At 32.3% G+C, this 19,196-nt stretch overlaps 1 protein-coding gene across 1 annotated transcript; it reads left to right on the top strand.

Moving 5' to 3' along the window:
- The first annotated feature begins 3,213 nt into the window (after positions 1–3,213).
- On the top strand, positions 3,214–18,675 carry LOC139512585 (very long chain fatty acid elongase AAEL008004-like). Its single transcript, XM_071300308.1, has 7 exons — positions 3,214–3,357; positions 8,602–8,789; positions 9,519–9,602; positions 13,713–13,769; positions 15,987–16,092; positions 16,815–16,951; positions 17,787–18,675. The coding sequence occupies exons 1-7, from the start codon at positions 3,303–3,305 to the stop codon at positions 17,991–17,993; spliced, it is 834 nt and encodes a 277-aa protein (XP_071156409.1). The 5' UTR covers positions 3,214–3,302; the 3' UTR covers positions 17,994–18,675.
- The last annotated feature ends 521 nt before the right edge of the window (positions 18,676–19,196 follow it).

Genomic DNA, 19,196 nt, shown 5'->3' with positions numbered 1-19,196 from the left:
GATGTCAAAAGATGTAACAAAAGAAAATAAATAAAATGACAATAATACATAAATAACAACAGACTACTAGCAGTTAACTGACATGCCAGCTCCAGACCTCAATTAAACTGATTGAAAGATTATGTCTTCATCATATGAATATCAGGTACAATCCCTCCCGTTAGGGGTTTAGTATCATACTATCATAAAATATATGAGAAGAACATAACCCGTGTCATGCCAACAACTGTTTTTTTTAAAGAAATAAATGTGTTTAGTTCCGATGCAAAGACCCTATCAGTGAATCAATGTTAAAGCCAAAATATGCCATCTTTAATGACCTGACAACAGTATCGTAACTATATCCCCTTTTAATAAGTCTATTTAAAGGTTTTGTTAGTTTCTGAGGAGAATACTGACATTTTTGTGCTTTATAAAGAATATTTCCATAAAATTTTGGATGTGAAATACCTGAACGTATAAGATGTCTGCATGTTGAGTTATATTTACGAATTATTTCCTTATACCGGTGATAAAATTTAGTAAATGTTTTGACCAGTTTGTGATATCGAAAACCCTGGTGTAATAATTTTTCAGTAATACATAAATTTCTCTCGCTAAAATCTAATACATTGTTACATACACGAGCGAATCGTACAAGTTGAGATATATAAACACCATAAGATGGTGACAAGGGAACGTCACCATCTAAAAATGGATAATTAACAATAGGAAATGAAAAATCATCTCTTTTATCATAAATTTTTGTATTAAGCTTCTACAAGTTCTCATTCTTTCCAAGAACAGTAGTAGCCTGGAATAAATAACCGGAATCGACAGTGAAAGCGCCCACTGTTGAAGCTTTCAAGACACTGGTTACCTAGATGATGGAATGTTTTTTTTTCCTACACCAACTCAACAGTACAGCATGCACCGTATTTTATTTTTTGATCTTTGATCTTTTATTGTAAATAGACATTACCAGCACCTACGTAACGCACAAGTATTGAGTACTCATTATTGAGTTTATCTACTATACCTTAGAAGAAAAAGACTCGAAAAGGAGGGTGTCTTTTACGTGCACGAGATATTGCTCTCTCCTAACATGGCCAGCCATTTATCTTTTCCCTTCCGACGGACTTTCATCGTTTCTCAAGACCATACTTCGAAATGGTGTCAAGAGAGAGAGCCGGAAATTAAGTCCTTGAAAGTTTCTCCTCGAAACAGCCGGGTATCGAACCAGGAACCTTGTTGTTTGTAGTCCGATGCGCTAACCACTACACCACGGCTCTCCAGGCTGATCTAGAAGTTGAAAGCTTAGGTTTTTACATCTTCGCTAGCCAAGGGTTACGATCCAGTAAAGAGGCGGAGACTGTATCGTAAATCATGCCTGGCGAAGATGTAGTTTCTTACCATTTCAAATTTTATTAACGAACAGTTTCGAAAATCTCGTTATTAATCATGTCAGTTCCGAAGTTCTGACTACTTGGCTGATGATACGGCCTATAGGACTGATAGGCAACAAGCACTGAGAGGTATCATATATATAGTGCTGTACGTAATAAAGGAAAACAACACGTTTTAAATTGTATGAGTCCGAAGCGCTTAACATGCAATCCCAAGCAAACGTTTTCTCAACTAACTCTCCCCAGTTTTCCATGTTGCAGATTTTGAGACTTCATAAACGCAAGTTTCAGAATGATAAAACACTTTTGAAGATTTCTTCCCCGATTAATTGATATAAAAATATATTCCTATCATAAATTTTAACCAAATGCCAGCTTCTAAGTAAATTTATTAATTTCAAAGGTAATTTTGCATCGAAATGTAAGGTGTCGCTTAGGGTGTCAGATGTTGCGTCTCATGGGTTGAGGCATTTATCAAAACAAAGATAAATTGACAATAATTTGGTCTTTCAAACTTGATTTTGTTTAATTTCTTATCCCAACTTTTTTCTCCTTCAAAATTTTACTACAGAAATAAAACAAAACATAGAAAAAATAGTTTGCAGCAGAAAACTCAAACTGTTCTTAAAATAAGTGATTGTAAGAATTGTTAAAATTAGCTTGATTATAATTATCTGCTATTGTATTATCTGCATTGTAAAGAATAATTCATATACCTTTGTATATTATCTCGCGATTATACATTTATGTGTTTTGAAAAAATAAAATAAATATAAAAAAATGGTCTTTATCTGATAGTTTGTTATTCAAACATATCTACTTTGTTATGAAGAATCATAACTTCAGGTATTTCGTTTGGCCCATATTAAGATTTTTATGTAATGTGCTTTTTAAACGTTGGAAATAGAGAAAAAAATGCAAAAATATTTTGTTTTAAATATGACAATGATTTATTTTTCATTTCAGGTACTAACATGGTCAGGAAGAATTCTTGGCTATTGCAAAATGCACCAAATTATAGAGCAAAATCACAGATCAGACCTTGGTATAAGATATGCCCGAAGTTACAACACCTAAATTAACTTCATAAGATTTATCCACCAGTTTACTCTACAAAGTACACGTACAAGCCGAAATAGGAAGTACCAACTCGAAATCACGAATTTAATTTGTTATAACCTATATATATTTGTGTGAAAATCGTTTTGCAAATTTATAATTTTTTTACGAATTAAATTTGTTTTAACGAATAGTGAAATGTGATACTTTCTAATTAAAAATGTTGTACAATTTGGATAAAAAAACTAAAGTTACAAAAACATCGGACTCGTAACAATTATTGTCGTATATATTTCTACACTTGTAGTCAGTGCAAGGCCTTGGACTTCATCTGACTTCTCGTGCAAGAAAACTATACCGGGCAACAGTTGTTACCAGTCCATTCTTTTTGTTAACTTTATTCTATATCTTATACTTTTCTGCATCGATATCTTTATATCATAAATAGTTAACATTGGGAAGCTGACCCTGGTTTGATCGTATTTTTTTCTAAAGACAACAATGGAAATCCAATGACTACCATATTTGGGTATATTATGTGTAATTTTTCGTTCAACTGAGACAGTCGTTTCTAGGAGCATACTTACTGACTGTTAAATGAAATTGTTTTATCTTTATATTTTCATATACTATACGTATACTGTATTTAATTATTAACTTCACTAGTAACTGTTTGTGATGCATACCCTTAAAAGTGTTTCATTACCCTTCACATCTGAATAATTTTCATGTTTCAGTGATCAATCTTGCAAATGAATGTACGCTTGAGAAATCTTGGGTTCATATATATGTTGAAACTTAAATATCATACGGTCGATCACACAATCAAATATTTGACTTCAGCTAGAAATTGTCAACATGGATGCATTTAAGGCGATACAAAATGAATACAATTATTCAATGAGCATGGGCGGTAAGTCTTAATTAGATTAATTTAACTTATTACAAAAAAGAACCTTAAAAGATGCAAGCAACTGAAGCAAGTCTTTTTTTTAAAACAATTGTCTTAATTGTAGTATCTAACATGTACAATCGTCGTGTTTGATACGTTTTTATTACAATTTTTAGTCTTAAAGAAAATATGCATACGACTTTCAAATCCACTTATTACATGGATAACGAAATTAATTGTCTACAATTTTTGCATGGATGACGAAATTAATGGTCCCCGATACAAAAGTTAGTTGAAGAAGACTTTATTTATCGATCGTGTAATCCGTCACACAATATCTATCAAATTATATATAGGGTTGGTATTTGCTCATTGTTGAAGGCAACTTATATATATATATATATATATATATATATATATATATATATATATATATATATAAATAAGGAGATTGTATCTGATTGCAAATGAGTCAATTATCCACCAAAGTTCCAATGAAGCAAACTATAGAACAGTACAGAATGACAGTGGACACACAAACGCCGAAATATAAAGACAAATAAAATACCTAACCCGTAAAACGAAAGAGGGAAGAGGTTAGGGACTAAGAAGTTGCATTTTGCATGTGCATCAACTCCAATATACTGAGACAAATATCCCGCATGTGAAGAATAATCGGAATCAAAACAGACAACCACAAATATTATAGAATACGGAGTTGGTCTTTTTAGAGAAAATTTACCCGTACACTTAAGACAGATCAATTGTCGGAATATTGAGCTTTCGGTGTAATGGGTTGTCGGAATAGTGGGCTGTCGGAGTAATGAGCTGTCGGAATAATGGTTGTGAGATTAACGGGATGTCGCCGTTAAAAACAATAGACGTATGGTCACCGACTTTGGTGTAGAAACCAATCTGTTACCTAATTGGAAGTGAAAACTCGACAACGCAATGACGTTGTGAGTATATATATATTACAAAAAAAAAAAATGGTGCGACTCTGTGTCATACTTTACAGAATGTATTTTTTTAAGGATTTTAATTATACAAAATATGTTTGGTTGCATAACAAAGTATTAAACAAATTCTTCCAAACGTGACCAAATAACTATTTTGAATTTATTCATGCAGTTGAAATATCAGCCTATTGATTAAATATCCCGGCAAATTGAAAAAAAAATGTTGCGTCTAAATACTGTAATATCTGATATGATGACAGACCACATGCAGAAAAAGTGGGATTTACTTGCACTTAGTCAGTTAGAAGGCATTCAACTGTGAAAGAATGGTAAAGGATAGCATATTTTCGGTACCAAAAAAAGGCAACAGTAGTATACCGCTGTCCAAAAATAGGATGTGTAGCATAACCTTAAATAAGGCAGCAACCATTTGATTTTCTGGGGGGGGGGGGGGGGGGGCTATGGTTTTTTTTTCTGTACAAACTTTTTTTTATGCGACAAGTCAAAAACAATTTTTTTCTTTCAATTTTAGCATTACATATATTTTCAGAAATCAAAACAAATTATTTTTTTCTCCAAAAACCATAGCCCCCCCCCCCCAGAAAATCAAATGGTTGCTGCCTAAGCAAGAGTAAATCATTTTTTTTTTAATCATCTTTACTTAGTTACCTTTCAAATATTGTGACACAGATGTCTGTGAACCCAATTCAAATTTGAATGAAACTGCTTGTATAGATAATTGAAAGAACACGAATATCGATTGGATTCGAATCTTAATGATCCTTAATCAAACACATGACATATCTTTTTAACGAGTTCAATTTTAATATTTTTCGGGCTTTTATAGCCGAGTATAATTCCTTTTCATATATAATACAAAAAATAAGATATTCTTTAATAATATTATAATGCCCCATTTATGGGCATTATGTTTTCTGGGCTGTGCGTCCGTTCGTCCATCCGTCTGTCCGGCTTCAGGTTAAAGTTTTTGGTCGAGGTAGTTTTTGGTGAAGTTGTAATCCATTCAACTTGAAACTTAGTACACATGTTCCCTATGGTATAATCTTTTTAATTTTAATGCCAAATTAGAGTTTGTATCCCATTTTCACGATGCACTGAACATAGTAATCCTTGTACTAGGGACACATTCTTGTTTTCTCTGATTCACACAAAGTTGTGTATCGCCTTTTCAGTTTCTTCAAAAGTTCATTTTTTCTTTACCTAAGTGCATATCATTAATTCTTTTCATACATCTATTCTTTTCTGATTTTTAGGACACCTGGCCCAATGGGCCAAGTGAGCTTTTCTCATCACTTTGCGTCCGTCGTCCGTCGTCATCTTCATCATGGCGTCGTACGTTAACTATTACGAAAATCTTCTCCTCTGAAATACTTGTCCAAGTTTAACTAAACTTTGATACAATCATTACTGAGGTATCTAGTTTAAAAAAAAAAAAAAAAACACGTGACCCTGTGTCTCAACTAATATGGCCGACATGGCTAAAAATAGAACATAGGGATACAAATGCAAGTTTTGTCAACTATTTTGAAAAGTTATGAATAAAGAAAATTTGACAAGGGCAATAATTTTCAGAATGTTGAGCTTTACCAATTGTTCGTTTACTTCAAAACTGTCAGACAGTTTTTATAGGAGTTATTGCTCTTAAATGATAAATTTGACTATTTTTTTTACATTTTTGCCTTATATCTTAAAAAATATAATAGATGGATAGAAAAAGCAAAAAGATCAGCAAGTCATGAACTACAATTGAGACAATTTTAGAGGGGAAATCGTCAATGATTGGAGTTATTGCCAATTAATGACGATTTTCATCATTTAATTTTTCATTTTGCCTTATATGATAAAAATCATTATAGATAAATCACAAAAATAATCAGCAAGTCAAGATCTACTTATAAGTTAAATTTGATGATACAGTTAGTAGACTGCCAATCTTTATAGGAGTGATTGACCTTGAATGATGATTTGTTTACCCTCTTCTGATTTTGTATCAAAACCTAAAGAAATAAACAGAAACTAAACAGACTAAGTGATCAGCAATACAATCAACAAAACAAAGAATTTTGTCATGAATTCTATTCTTGTCTATAATGTTGGGGTGTGTCTTTTGTTGGATATGCATATGTCCTTTGTGACACATAGGACATACACCAAGGTGAGCACCTAAGGCTTTTTAAAGCCCCCTGTTTTCTGCATGTTGACAATATACTAAGTAATGGATATTGTCACATATGTTGAAGTTGAATTGTTTCTAATTGTTTTCATGAACTTTACAAGATCTTAAACGATCCGTACAAGATTTTCCACGATCCGATTACCTTGTATACATCGTAATAACGCTGATCCAGTTCCAATATCAGTTGGATTCACCCTTTCTATGCTGTTTCGGCGCTATTCCACAACAACATCAAAAGGTGCGCTCTCTCAATTGATCAGTTCGAACCTGAAACTGGATGGCTACCATTGCTCTTGATATGTCAGCTGATGTAACTGCTGCACTGTCATTGATTGAAATCTGCATCAGAGCTGTTATAAAGTCTCTTTTATCATGAATTCATTATTTACACTTAATGTCTTATTTCACATATCTCTTATTATCACTTTTCCAGATCTCATTTCTCTTCCTCCATATCCAGAGTGAAGATACTTCTGCTTGTCTACACACTTCGGAAATAAGCTTCTTCCTCTCTGCCCATGATAGCTTTCCATGCTGTCTGTCCCGCAAAGCCCATGCATCCTACTTCAAGATCAGAGGACCAATTCCTTTATCCCCTCTGTTACCATGGCGTTGTCAGTTTATTTTCGATGATCTATGAGTTTGGCTGTCCCTATAGTATCTTTTGCCCCTCTTTTTTTTTTGCAATCTTCTACAAGCTGTTGGTATTTTGTCATTTTCCGTTTGTGCGCCTCATCAGTCCTTTTTACCCGAGGGACTGTCCGCAGTTAAAGCCGGGCTTCAAAGTTATTGTGAAACTGCCTATTCTAGAAGTGGCGTGAATCAGATGTGAATACTAAAACATTCCAAAGATCTTTTAGAGTACATGTAATCTAAGGCTCTTCCATCTTGCATTAATATTAAAACATTTGAATTGTCTACACGTTACACAAGTATTATCTTTTCCAAACTAAAAGACTTATTGAAAGAGTTGGTATTGCTTTGTGTCATAAAAAAGAATGGCCTTGATTTTTTGATTGACAACATTTTGTCACGTTTCAAGTTGGATAACGTGTTTTTTAACACACTATCGCCATTCCCATGGGAACCAATTGTGCCCCTCGCCTTGCCGACTAGTTCATTTATTCGTATATGGTTGACTTCATGCAGGAACTTCTTAGGAAGAAACCAAAGAAGTTTGCAATATCCTATAACTTTACTTTCCGCTAAACAGAATATTAAAAATTTGGTACCAGTTGGTTGACCGTTATGGAATATCCGTTTCACAGATGATATCGGATATGTTTCTTTTCGTAACTACAACCTCGTCCCCTTTTCACGAATGTGACCTATCAAATTGATTAGACTACTAACCAGGTTTCTTATAACATGTGCAACACAACGGGCGCAAATATGGAGCATGATATGCTTACCCTTCTAGAGAACTTGATATCACCCTAGTTTATAGTGTGGTTCGTTTTACTTAGTCTTTAGTTTTCTATGTTATGTCTTGTGTGCTATTATTTGTATGTTTGTCTTTTTTCATTTTTAGCCATGACGTTGTAAGTTTATAATTTTGATCAATGAATTTGTGAATGTACCTCTGGTATATTATGTACCTGTCGCCCCTCTTTCAGTTCCAGCAAAATTGTCTAATGACCATAGTACCATATCTGGTCTTGGCGATGTTGCTGTTATTTCTGCCGGGAAGCTCATACGTTGCTGGATATCTGCAGTAAACTGCCAGTCTGTTGCTGTTGCCAGGATCCAAAGTCCTTCGATATATTATTCGATATACGTGCATATATGGATTAATGTTGAGAAACCAATATCTATCCTGCAATCAACCAACTACGGTATTGTACAAATAACAGGAACACAAATATTGTTTTGCTTTTAATATTCGTACTTGTACCAAAAACTATCTTGTTACCCCGCTTCGATGTTGAGCAAGCGATAATGTGGATATTTCTTTTTGTATAACAGTTGATGTATGGTCCTCTCCTTGGTTTGCTTTTAATTTTCAAGTGTAGAGTGTTAGCTGCAGGATAAAAAAAACCAATATATGTGTCTAGTACATGGTCCTTATAAATACGTCCAGACTTATTACGATGTAATTTTTTTATCCAGATCCTCGTGTCAATGGCTGGTTTATGATGTCATCACCATGGCCATGTTTGATGATTATGTTGATGTATCTTATATTAGTGAAAATGGGTCCAACAATAATGAAGAATAGAAAACCGTTGGAACTAAAAAATGTATTACTATCATATAATATAGGATTGGTGTTCCTGTCTGGATATTGCTTTATACAAGTGAGTACAATAAATAAAAATGATAATTAAATACGAGAGCATAGACAAAGAAAACAAACCAATCTAAGTTGTGTAACGGAAATTATAAAAATTCCTTGTTGTACAACCCATAATGTAAAATTAATACTTTTGATTTGCCACAAATATTTAAGTCATATGATAATTAGATTAAACAAAAAATTGAATGTTTTGTAAACTTAAATGGATTATTTTACTATAAAACACGAATACAGTTCAATTAGCTTATATAAAAGCAGGAACAATATAAAAAAAACTTATAAAGATAGCTTTCTATCTCATGTCCTACGCGTGTTCCATGATTATGTTTTGATATTTTTGTCAAGGTCACAAAACTAATTAAGCAGCCAAAGTGAGCGTGACTTTATGCACAGCCAAAAGGACATTCCATATTATCATTGGTTTACTAAAGTGTGATCGAATTCCAAATTAGCATTTCTATACACAAATTTTTAACACTTATAGTGTCTTTTCAGATACAAATGTATTTCTATTGAAATGCTTTCATTACTTTTGCTTACCTTTCTTTAAAAACATGTTTTGATTGTTTAACCAGCACACCAATGCAAACATTGGAAAAAATTGATACATGCCTCCTTCTACTCTTATTTTACACTTGACACTCATACACTCTCATTTTCGTTGTACGGAGTGGCATAGATTAATTGCTTTCACTGCTCGATAATATATGTTTTTTCTTTAAATTTCCAGATATTTTTTCGAGCGTATGTTTTCGGGGGCATAAGTTTTGGCTGTGAAGCTGTCGACTATTCAGATTCGCCGAACAATTTAGCGGTAAGTCTTTAGAAAGGTAATAAGTATACCAAAACGAAAACAAATTAACTGCAACTTTTTATAAAGATATTGAGTATTCCCAAAACTTGTGTAGATCCATAATGACATATATTATTCTATTACTAAACTCTTGGAATTTTAAACTTCAGTATCTTAATTCGAATAATTCTGTTAATTGCTTTAGTTTATACAATTGTGTGCACAGTATCACATGAACTTAGAAAGTTGATTAAAGGTCGACGCTTTCAAAAGATATAGATAAGTTCATCATAGATACCAGGATTAAATCTTTTAATTACGCCATACGCGCGTTTCGTCTACGCTCGAATCCAAAAAGTTAAAAAGGCCAAATAGAGTAGAATGCTTCTTAAATGTCAGATTTTATCATCCTGTACATCAATTTAACAAGTACGAAAACATATCTCAGCAAACCCTAATTCTCAAAACACACAACCTCAACAACACCTTTTCTAAACAATACTGATTTTCAACAACACAAACCTTGAAAATGGTGAAACATTAATGTCATTTGAAGAAAAGACACTAACGTTCTGCAATCTATGTATATAGTATAAAAAAGGGGGGATTTATACCAGTTCAAGAAAAAAATCATTATTATACAGTAAATGGAACATGTGCACAACAACAGGAAACAGTAATACCAAACCTCAAGGTATATAAAAAAAAACGAAAAAAAAGTCTTTAAATTATCCTGCATTTATGCATCTAAATCTAGATATAATATAGCCAGTCCAATTCATTTATAAATCCAACATGATTACTACACACTGTAAAATTGAGAAAGAAAATGGGGAATATGTCAAAGCGACAACAACCCGGCCATAGAGCAGACAACAGCCGAAGGCCAACAATGGGTCTTCAATGTAGCGAGAAACTCCCGCAAACGGAGGTGTCCTTCAGCTGGCCCCTTAAAAATATGTAAACTATTACAGGGATAATGGACGTCATACTAAACTCCGAATTATACAAAGGAAACTAAAATTAAAAATCATATAAGACTAACAAAGGCCAGAGGCTCATGACTTGGGACAGGCGCAAAATTGCGGCGGGGTTAAACATGTTTATGAGATCTCAACCCTCCCTCTATACCTCTAGCCAATGTAGAAAAGTAAACGCATAACAATATGCACATTAAAATTCAGTTCAAGAGAAGTCCGAGTCCGATGTCAGAAGATGTAACAAAAGAAAATAAATAAAATGACAATAATACATAAATAACAACAGACTACTAGCAGTTAACTGACATGCCAGCTCCAGACCTCAATTAAACTGATTGAAAGATTATGTCTTCATCATATGAATATGAGACACAATCCCTCCCGTTAGGGGTTTAGTATCATACCATCATAAAATATATGAAAAGAACATAACCCGTGTCATGCCAACAACTGTTTTCTTTTTTTTTTTTAAATAAATGTGTTTAGTTCCGATGCAAAGACCCTATAAGTGAATCAATATTAAAGCCAAAATATGCAATCTTTAATGACCTGACAACAGTATCGTAACTATATCCCTTGTTAATAAGTCTGTTTAAAGTCATAAGAAACCTCAAATTAAAAAAAATAATGCATATGTTTTTTATAACTCAATGGATAGTTTTCATTATAAAACTTATGTACATAAACTTTTTTCTGAAGAAAATTCTTTAATTTATTCATATTTAGAAGAAGTTTACTTTATTTTAATTGCTTCCTTCCAGGAGCAATTCCCCCGACATATTTTCTGTATGCAAAGTGACCTCAGTGTGACCCATCTCGTAAAAATCCGGTGATCGCAATACGCATGGATGTCCTTAAAATAAACTATTATCTGAATTTACATGTTAAACACGGTCTCAATTTGCATGTTTTTTTGTTGATTTTTTGTTGATTGTTGACAAACAGGTGACAATCGTTAAACTTCGGCTTCAAAACACGAACTTTAATTACCTGCCATATTTTCCCAACAACACTGAGCGATTAAAAAAAAAAATGACTATGAAACGAAATTTATGCGGAAAAATGGAAAATTCTTGAATAGAAGACTAAGTTTATGATGTTTGTTTGCATTGGTTCAAGAATTGGAGGAAGATTATTTTTCACCGGTCACTCGTTTCTTATGACTTTAAAGGTTTTGTTAGCTTTCGAGGTGAATACTGACATTTTTGTGCTTTTTAAAGAATGTTACCATAAAGATTGTATGTGAAATACCTGAATGTATAAGATGTCTGCATGTTCAATTATATTTACGAATTATTTCCTTATACCGATGATAAAATTTAGTAAATGTTTTGACTAGTTTGTGATATCGAAAACCCTGGTGTAATAATTTGTCAGGAATACATAAATTTCTCTCGCTAAAATCTAATACGTTGTTACATACACGAGCGAATCGTACAAGTTGAGATATATAAACACCATAAGATGGTGACAAGGGAACGGCACCATCGAAAAATGAATAATTAACGATAGGAAATGAAAAATCATCCCTTTTATCATACATTTTTGTATTAAGCTTCCCGTTCATGATATAGATATCAAGATCGAGGAAAGGGCAGTGGTCATTGTAAGTATTAGCTTTATCTAAAGTAAGTTCAACAGGATAAATTTCTTTAGTATACATACTGAAGTCGTCATTATTGAGAGCCAATATATCATCTAAATATCTAAAAGTATTGTTAAATTTTTGTATCAAATGTTGTTTCGATGGGTCTTTGCTAATTTTATTCATAATTTGTAACTCATTACAATACAAAAACAGGTCCACAATAAGTGGTGCACAGTTAGTTCCCATTGTAATTCAAATAACTTGACGATATACGGAATCTCCAAAGGTAACAAAATGTTATCCAGTAAAAATTCAATCGCATATATAGTATCAAAGCATGTCCAATTGACATAGTTCTTTTGTTTATTGCTACTAAAAAATGACCTAAAAGAGTTTGAACATATGTACTCGCATTCTGACTTTTTAAATGCCCAGTTAATTAGGGATGTGATTTTTGTCTTAATAAGAATATGAGGCAAAGTGGTATACAGGATAGAAAAATCAAAATTTTGAACAGATTCAAAATCACCAATATATGCATGCAATTTATCAAGTACTTCCAACGAGTTTTTAACACTCCAAAAGTAATTAATTCCACTATTTTTAAAGGCCTTATTGGAACAATTTATTATCAGGTTTTGTTTATTGTACCATGTTGTACTAGTAAGTAGAATAGACAATTTAGTAGTGGACCAATGGTTTGAAGATGAAATAATCTATATTTGTAAGGTTTTTTGTGTAGCTTCGGAAGCCAATAAAATATATATATAGTCTTCTAGATAGTATCATTTCGTTTCTATGTTTCTAACGTCATTATCCAATTTTACTCTCTCGAGAGATTACATACTGGGTGCAGTCGGATCTCAAATGGTAGTTGAGAGAGAATTCTGGTTTAAAGTAAGTCATTGCTTTAATATATAGCCACACATACAATGTGTATACCAAACTGACAACATACTGCTTTCCAAATATATGTTATAGGAGATGCACTGTTTATAATTTTCCTAGTTTCATATCATTTCATCGTATAAGACGTTCCAGAGCTACTGGATTTTTTAAAGTCGCAAAGTTGGTGATTGAAGGCTATCTAATTCCAGCTTCAATATTTGATTGTTAATACAATATAAGATATAATATAATAAGTATAATTTGTAAATATCCAAACAATGTAATTGTTATTAGATAACAAAATTGACAAGAAACAATATGAATATGTAACATTCACACACAAAATAAAATTTAACTTTCTTCTTGATAATTAACTGCGTGGCAACATTCCACTTCCCAAAATAGTGTTTTCTAGGTTTTATAACTTTCATTCTTGTGAACCTTCCCTTCTTTAACAACTGAATATTTATGCGGTCATTCTTGTGAGTAAACTGTAGATTAACCACCCTGTGTTCCAAATCGACAAACCTGATAGAATTATCAGTTTAGTCAGTAATTTTTTGTTGCTCGATTTGAAGCGACTTTTATCCAATGAAGGTTTTTTTCTTTCGTTTTTCATACATTTCTGAGTACGATGAATAGTTGTTTGAACATTTTTTTTTGTTTCTATTACAGCTTGTTGGAACAGGTTGGCTGTTTTATATATCTAAACTATTGGAAATGTTAGACACAGTAAGTGCTTTTGTATGAAATAAGAATTTAAACATTCGATGCAATATTATTATCGCTTCATGACAAAACATTCAAAACCGATTATCATTTTCATAATGGAACTGATATAGCATTTAATGCAATTTAGAAAATTACTAACATTGACAGGCACATCTATATAAAATTACTTCTCTTTATATTTCATGTGATTTGTATAAAAAGTTACATCCCTGAAATGAGGATTTAGAAGCGAGGGACAGAAATGTTGCCTGTTGCCGAAAGACCCACCAAAGAGCTCTTTAGTTAACGCGCAGAATGTATCGATTAATCTTCATTGGACATCACATGTTGTTTCTTCCTTTAGAAAAGATTAGATCTTACAGATCCAACACAGTCAAACATTTACCCCTTTTAATCATAGTTTTTACTGACGAATGGATAGATACAGTCCATATTTCTATATGTCTCAGTCAATCTTTAAGATCGACGATGGAAGTTTTTAACGACATTGACTGGCTATACAGCTATTGCACGGTCGATGACTCAAGTTTGACAACTTTTTAAGCTTTTAAATGGTCTGTACTGATTACCATACAAGGCCATATAAAAAAGAAGATGTGGTATGATTGCCAATGAGACAACTATCCACAAAAGACCAAAATGACACAGACATTAACAACTATAGGTCACCGTACGGCCTTCAACAATGAGCAAAGCCCATACCGCATAGTCAGCTATAAAAGGCCCCGATAAGACAATGTAAAACAATTCAAACGAGAAAACTAATGTTTTGTTGTGATGCAATTACAGTATAAGATTTTATTCATCTCCATTTCGTCAGATTAAGAAGTAACTTAAAAAATCACGAGTTTCTTATAATTATAATGCTTTCAAAATTATTGAACCATTGAATGCATATATACTCAACAACTTTTTCGGCATATATTACGAATCTATAACGTATTATGATTATCTACATTTATTCAGTGTTGATCGTAATCTAATTTAATTTCGAGTTTCATAGTTATTCGATCGACATCATGTCAACTATGTTTAAATTTTGTGCTATTAGGCTTACATTATTCTAGCTTAGTTGTAACCAAAAACATATACACGATTGAGTAATTTAGTTGATTTGTGATTATTGTTTTTCATTGACCATATGTGTACCTACATATATGTAAATAATTATCAAATTTTGTGTCCAGTATCCTTGCTGGTTTATAAGCATTACTATATACATATTGCACGTATCTAAATGCTATGACCATTTAAATTAGCCAATTATCTACTGGCTGTAAAAATGGCTATTTTTTACCATTCATGTTGTATAAGAAGACCAAAAAATATGAAAAGAATAAAATAGGTTAAAAATTACAGCCACAGTTGATTCAAAATTTAATTTGGATTACTGATATGATATCAATTGGGTTTGATATATTATGATAGCACTTAAAAATACTTGGTATAATCATCAGATTTATGTCAGTTTCCAGAGCAGATATATTTTCGCTATTTCAATCATATATGTTGTGTGCGCAATCTAGTCAGAATTCTCGTCAGTATCCTTTTGTTTTTGTCATTAGAAATAATTTGGTATTGATAAAAGATTTTTCTATGTTTTCTGTAACAATATTAAAATCGATTTCGAGATTGACATAATTTGTATATAAGGTGTATGATACGCTCAGTGCTCGTTAAAGAGTCTTTGCTAAAGTTCTCTAAGGGGTCCGTAGATGGTCTGGTGCAAGGCTGAATATGCATCTATCATCATACCGTCCTTTCCCAGTGGAAGTCCTTATAAACCGCCCTCCATCCTAGGTGATTTTCATAGCAGAACCTACTCTAGTGTAATAATTATTAATGTGTTCTCGTCAAGTCAAGAATAAGCATCACACTATAGCCTCGTGACGTTAATCAAGCAATACTCACTCAATTATATATTTATATAGACCTTGTACTGATCTCTAGATGTATTTTACATTTTCTTGTTGTATTCAGTTCGGTTAGTATTAACACAATATCAAAATGTAAGATTCGATACCTTATAATAAATAACTATGATATAAAATGGTGATGATAATGTGGTTTGTAGCAAGTCAGGAATATGAAATTTGTTATCCGCTCGTTTGAAGTGTTTTAGCTTTTTATTTTGTCATTTGCTAAGTAACTTTCCGTTAAGAATTTTCCTCGGAATTCGATATTTTTGTTATTTTACTTTTTTTGTGTGTTTTTCAGGTATTTTTCATTCTGAGGAAAAAGTTCTCACAGGTTTCATTTTTGCATGTCCTTCACCATTTTATTATGCCATTGTTAATTTGGATTGGTTTAAAGTTTGCGGCCGGTATGTATCATTATCCAAATACTTTAGGAACTTAACTGCTGCAATATACTCTGTACACTAATTTGAAAATTAAATCATACCGTTTCAAACAGTTGTTTGAGAGAGAAGATTGTAACCAACTTCAATAAACTTAATTAACGTTGGTGCTATGTGTCAAACATTTTATATCATTAGGTACGATTTTCACTTCCTTTCGTGAATTTTAAATATGGTAAACGATTAATTTATTCATATCTTCAGTCTTATATTGATATACGACATCAAGAAACGCATTCATGTATTTGAAGCGGATCTCTATTTAAAACAACCTATGATTTACAGCAGTTCAGAGGGTACCATGCTTTTTATTTGATTCTTTATTTTTTTTTTCGGGAGGCGGTTACACACACACACACATACACACACACACCTTATAATAACAACTATGGTATACAATCGTTGACTATACCTAACCTTTTATTATTATACAATGATCGAACAGCAACAAGAAACGGGGTTGGTTATCGTTAAAATACAACTAAGGCTCTGAATAAAGTAGTTGTTTCCACTATATATTATAACAAATAGTTCTGGATTAAGAAGCATGTGCATCTCATTAGTTCTATTTTTGCGATTATTTTAATAATAAATACCGGTATGCTGGTTCACAAATGCTGCATGTAACATTAAAGTTTTGTTTTAAATCTCCGAACATATACAGGATATTTTTAATTATTTTGCAGGTGGCATGACAATATTTTTTCCTACTATCAACTCACTTGTTCATTTTTTTATGTATGCATATTATGGTCTGTCCGCCATGGGACCAAAATATCAAAAGTACTTATGGTGGAAAAAGTACATGACAAAATTTCAAATTGTAAGTTTAGTTATACAGAAACAAGATATATGTTATTATCAAAGTAGTTAAATGTAAATTTTGGTGGTTTGTATTTCATTCGATATATGGTTTTAGGGTTTTACCTTTAAAATGATCCAACCAAAGAATGAATTTTCTTCTTACAGTATCAATTTTCAATTATCACGAAACACGTTAAGATGGAAACTCCATTAACAATAACACTTTTAACGTCGTGAATTTTTTAAAATTGAATCAGGTATATTTCTTTAGTTGCTAGATTTTTTGGATGAACACTTCCTTTTAATTGTTACTATCATACTGATCGATATAATACTAAAAAGTGTAAACGCTATGGTGTAATTCAACCAAATGTGAACGAGTGACTGTACAAACCAATAATTGCTTTTGGTGGTTCTAAATGATTGGTTATTTGGGGAATGGTTGTTCAAGAAGGACAAACAAGGTCTTGATGATTATAAAAAAAAATAGAAAAAAGACACTACAACAAATTATCTTTGTTTAGTTAATTTACAACTTTTCTAAACAATTTAAAGCTTAACATAATGTACATACGTCTGTTGTAGAAGTCTTTGTTTTTCGACTATTTTTGTCGATGTACAACTGTCCTATCGACGTATAATTACAATCGTCCTTTTATTAATATAAAAACGAAAACAACTCAAGTCATAAACAAACAAAAAATCTAAAATATATTTTTTAGGTTTCTGGAATGAAATTGAAACAAAGCATTGACAATATTTTAGCTGTTGTGAATCGGTACGTTTACACTCATATCAAAATTCTGCGTCTCTAAAAAGTATACTCGTAATATGTATGTATATTTGTTTTTCAGATCCAGTTTGTACTCATTTTACTACATAGTTCGCAGTTACTGTTTATCGACTGTGGTTTTCCACGTCCCATGGCATGGATCTTTGTGATAGGATCTGTAACATTTATCTTGTTGTTTTCTAATTTCTACATTCAAGCCTATCTGAAAAATACAAATAAAATACAACTTGACAACCGTGCATCAAACGGACACGTGAAGGAGGAATAAAATCCTCTGTTTCATTTAGAATTCTGGTATTGACTACTAATGGCATCTGTATTAAAGATACAAGAGATATTTCCTATTTTCTTTATCTCGTATTAAATTGTCGTAGATAATATTTTAGAGTTGTTTCTTTATTGAAAGTAATCTGGTCATGCATCTTTACATGCATCTAAGCAATTAATCAGTAGTATGTTAAAGGAGGAAGTATTGCATCCCTCCTGATAAATAAATAAATTCGAAAAAAATCTTTGATGAGACCCTTGTCAGTAATTTATTCAGAGCCAGTCATTAAGGACTTTTATTTTCCGTTTATTAAAAGAGTTGTACCACAATATTCCGTTACGCATACTGATTACACACTCAATAGGGCTGACGTTCACATAAACAATTGAATGCTTATTTTTGTAGATTTATTGTGGTATTAAAATGTTTTCTTACTCTCGTTTTGTACCAATTTATACAAAGTCACTCTTTAAAAAACTAGGATAAAAAACATTCAATTCTCATAGATACATTTAAAAAAGCAGAAAATTTGAAATTAAGCTAACTGTTGGGTTTATTTTTTATATGCCTATACATATTTGTATTATTTTAATGAAGCATTATTAGGAAATATATAAAAATTATTGTAAAACATTGTGTTATTGTTGTCTTCTAATACAATAATAAAAACATTGATGAACATCTGTGTTATACAAATTTTTATACGTCCAACTTAAAACAATTCTATGAGACAATAACAGTTGGTAATCAATCAATGCTGAAGACATGGACAAACCAACTTAAAAAAAAAAATATGCTGAGACTCACTATGATGATGAAACTGTACCACTTTTATTTTTTCTGGATGATTCGTTGAAACAGAAAAGATGGAGATGGATTGGCCATGTTCTTAGAAGACCAGCAGAGGACTTGACCAGAGTAGCCCTTAGATGGACACCTGAGGGGAAACGAAAGAAAGGACGCCCCAAAACAACTTGGAGAAGGACAGTTGAAGCTGAAATGAAAGAACATGGAATCAGCTGGAGTGAAATAGAAAAGAAAGCTCAGAACAGAGATGAGTTGAAAGATCTAGTCCTTGCCCTATGTGACTCCGGGCATAATAAGGACTAGGTAGGTAGGTAGGATTCGTTCAAACTCCGATTGTTACCAACCTTTTGGTTTACAGTTCAAAATAATTGTTGGTTATTCAGCCATATACAAATA

The sequence above is a fragment of the Mytilus edulis genome, chromosome 2 (genome assembly GCF_963676685.1).
Source record: "Mytilus edulis chromosome 2, xbMytEdul2.2, whole genome shotgun sequence".
Taxonomy (NCBI): domain Eukaryota; kingdom Metazoa; phylum Mollusca; class Bivalvia; order Mytilida; family Mytilidae; genus Mytilus; species Mytilus edulis.
This window is presented reverse-complemented; position numbering and strand designations above follow the sequence as displayed.

What these genes read in the sequence shown, in the direction of transcription:
- LOC139512585 (XM_071300308.1), top strand. Translation starts at nt 3,303, where the DNA reads ATGGATGCATTTAAGGCGATACAAAATGAATACAATTATTCAATGAGC. An exon ending in TGGTTTAAAGTTTGCGGCCG is followed by an intron (nt 16,093 to 16,814) that starts GTATGTATCATT and finishes ATTATTTTGCAG; the next exon opens with GTGGCATGACAATATTTTTT. An exon ending in ACATGACAAAATTTCAAATT is followed by an intron (nt 16,952 to 17,786) that starts GTAAGTTTAGTT and finishes TTTGTTTTTCAG; the next exon opens with ATCCAGTTTGTACTCATTTT.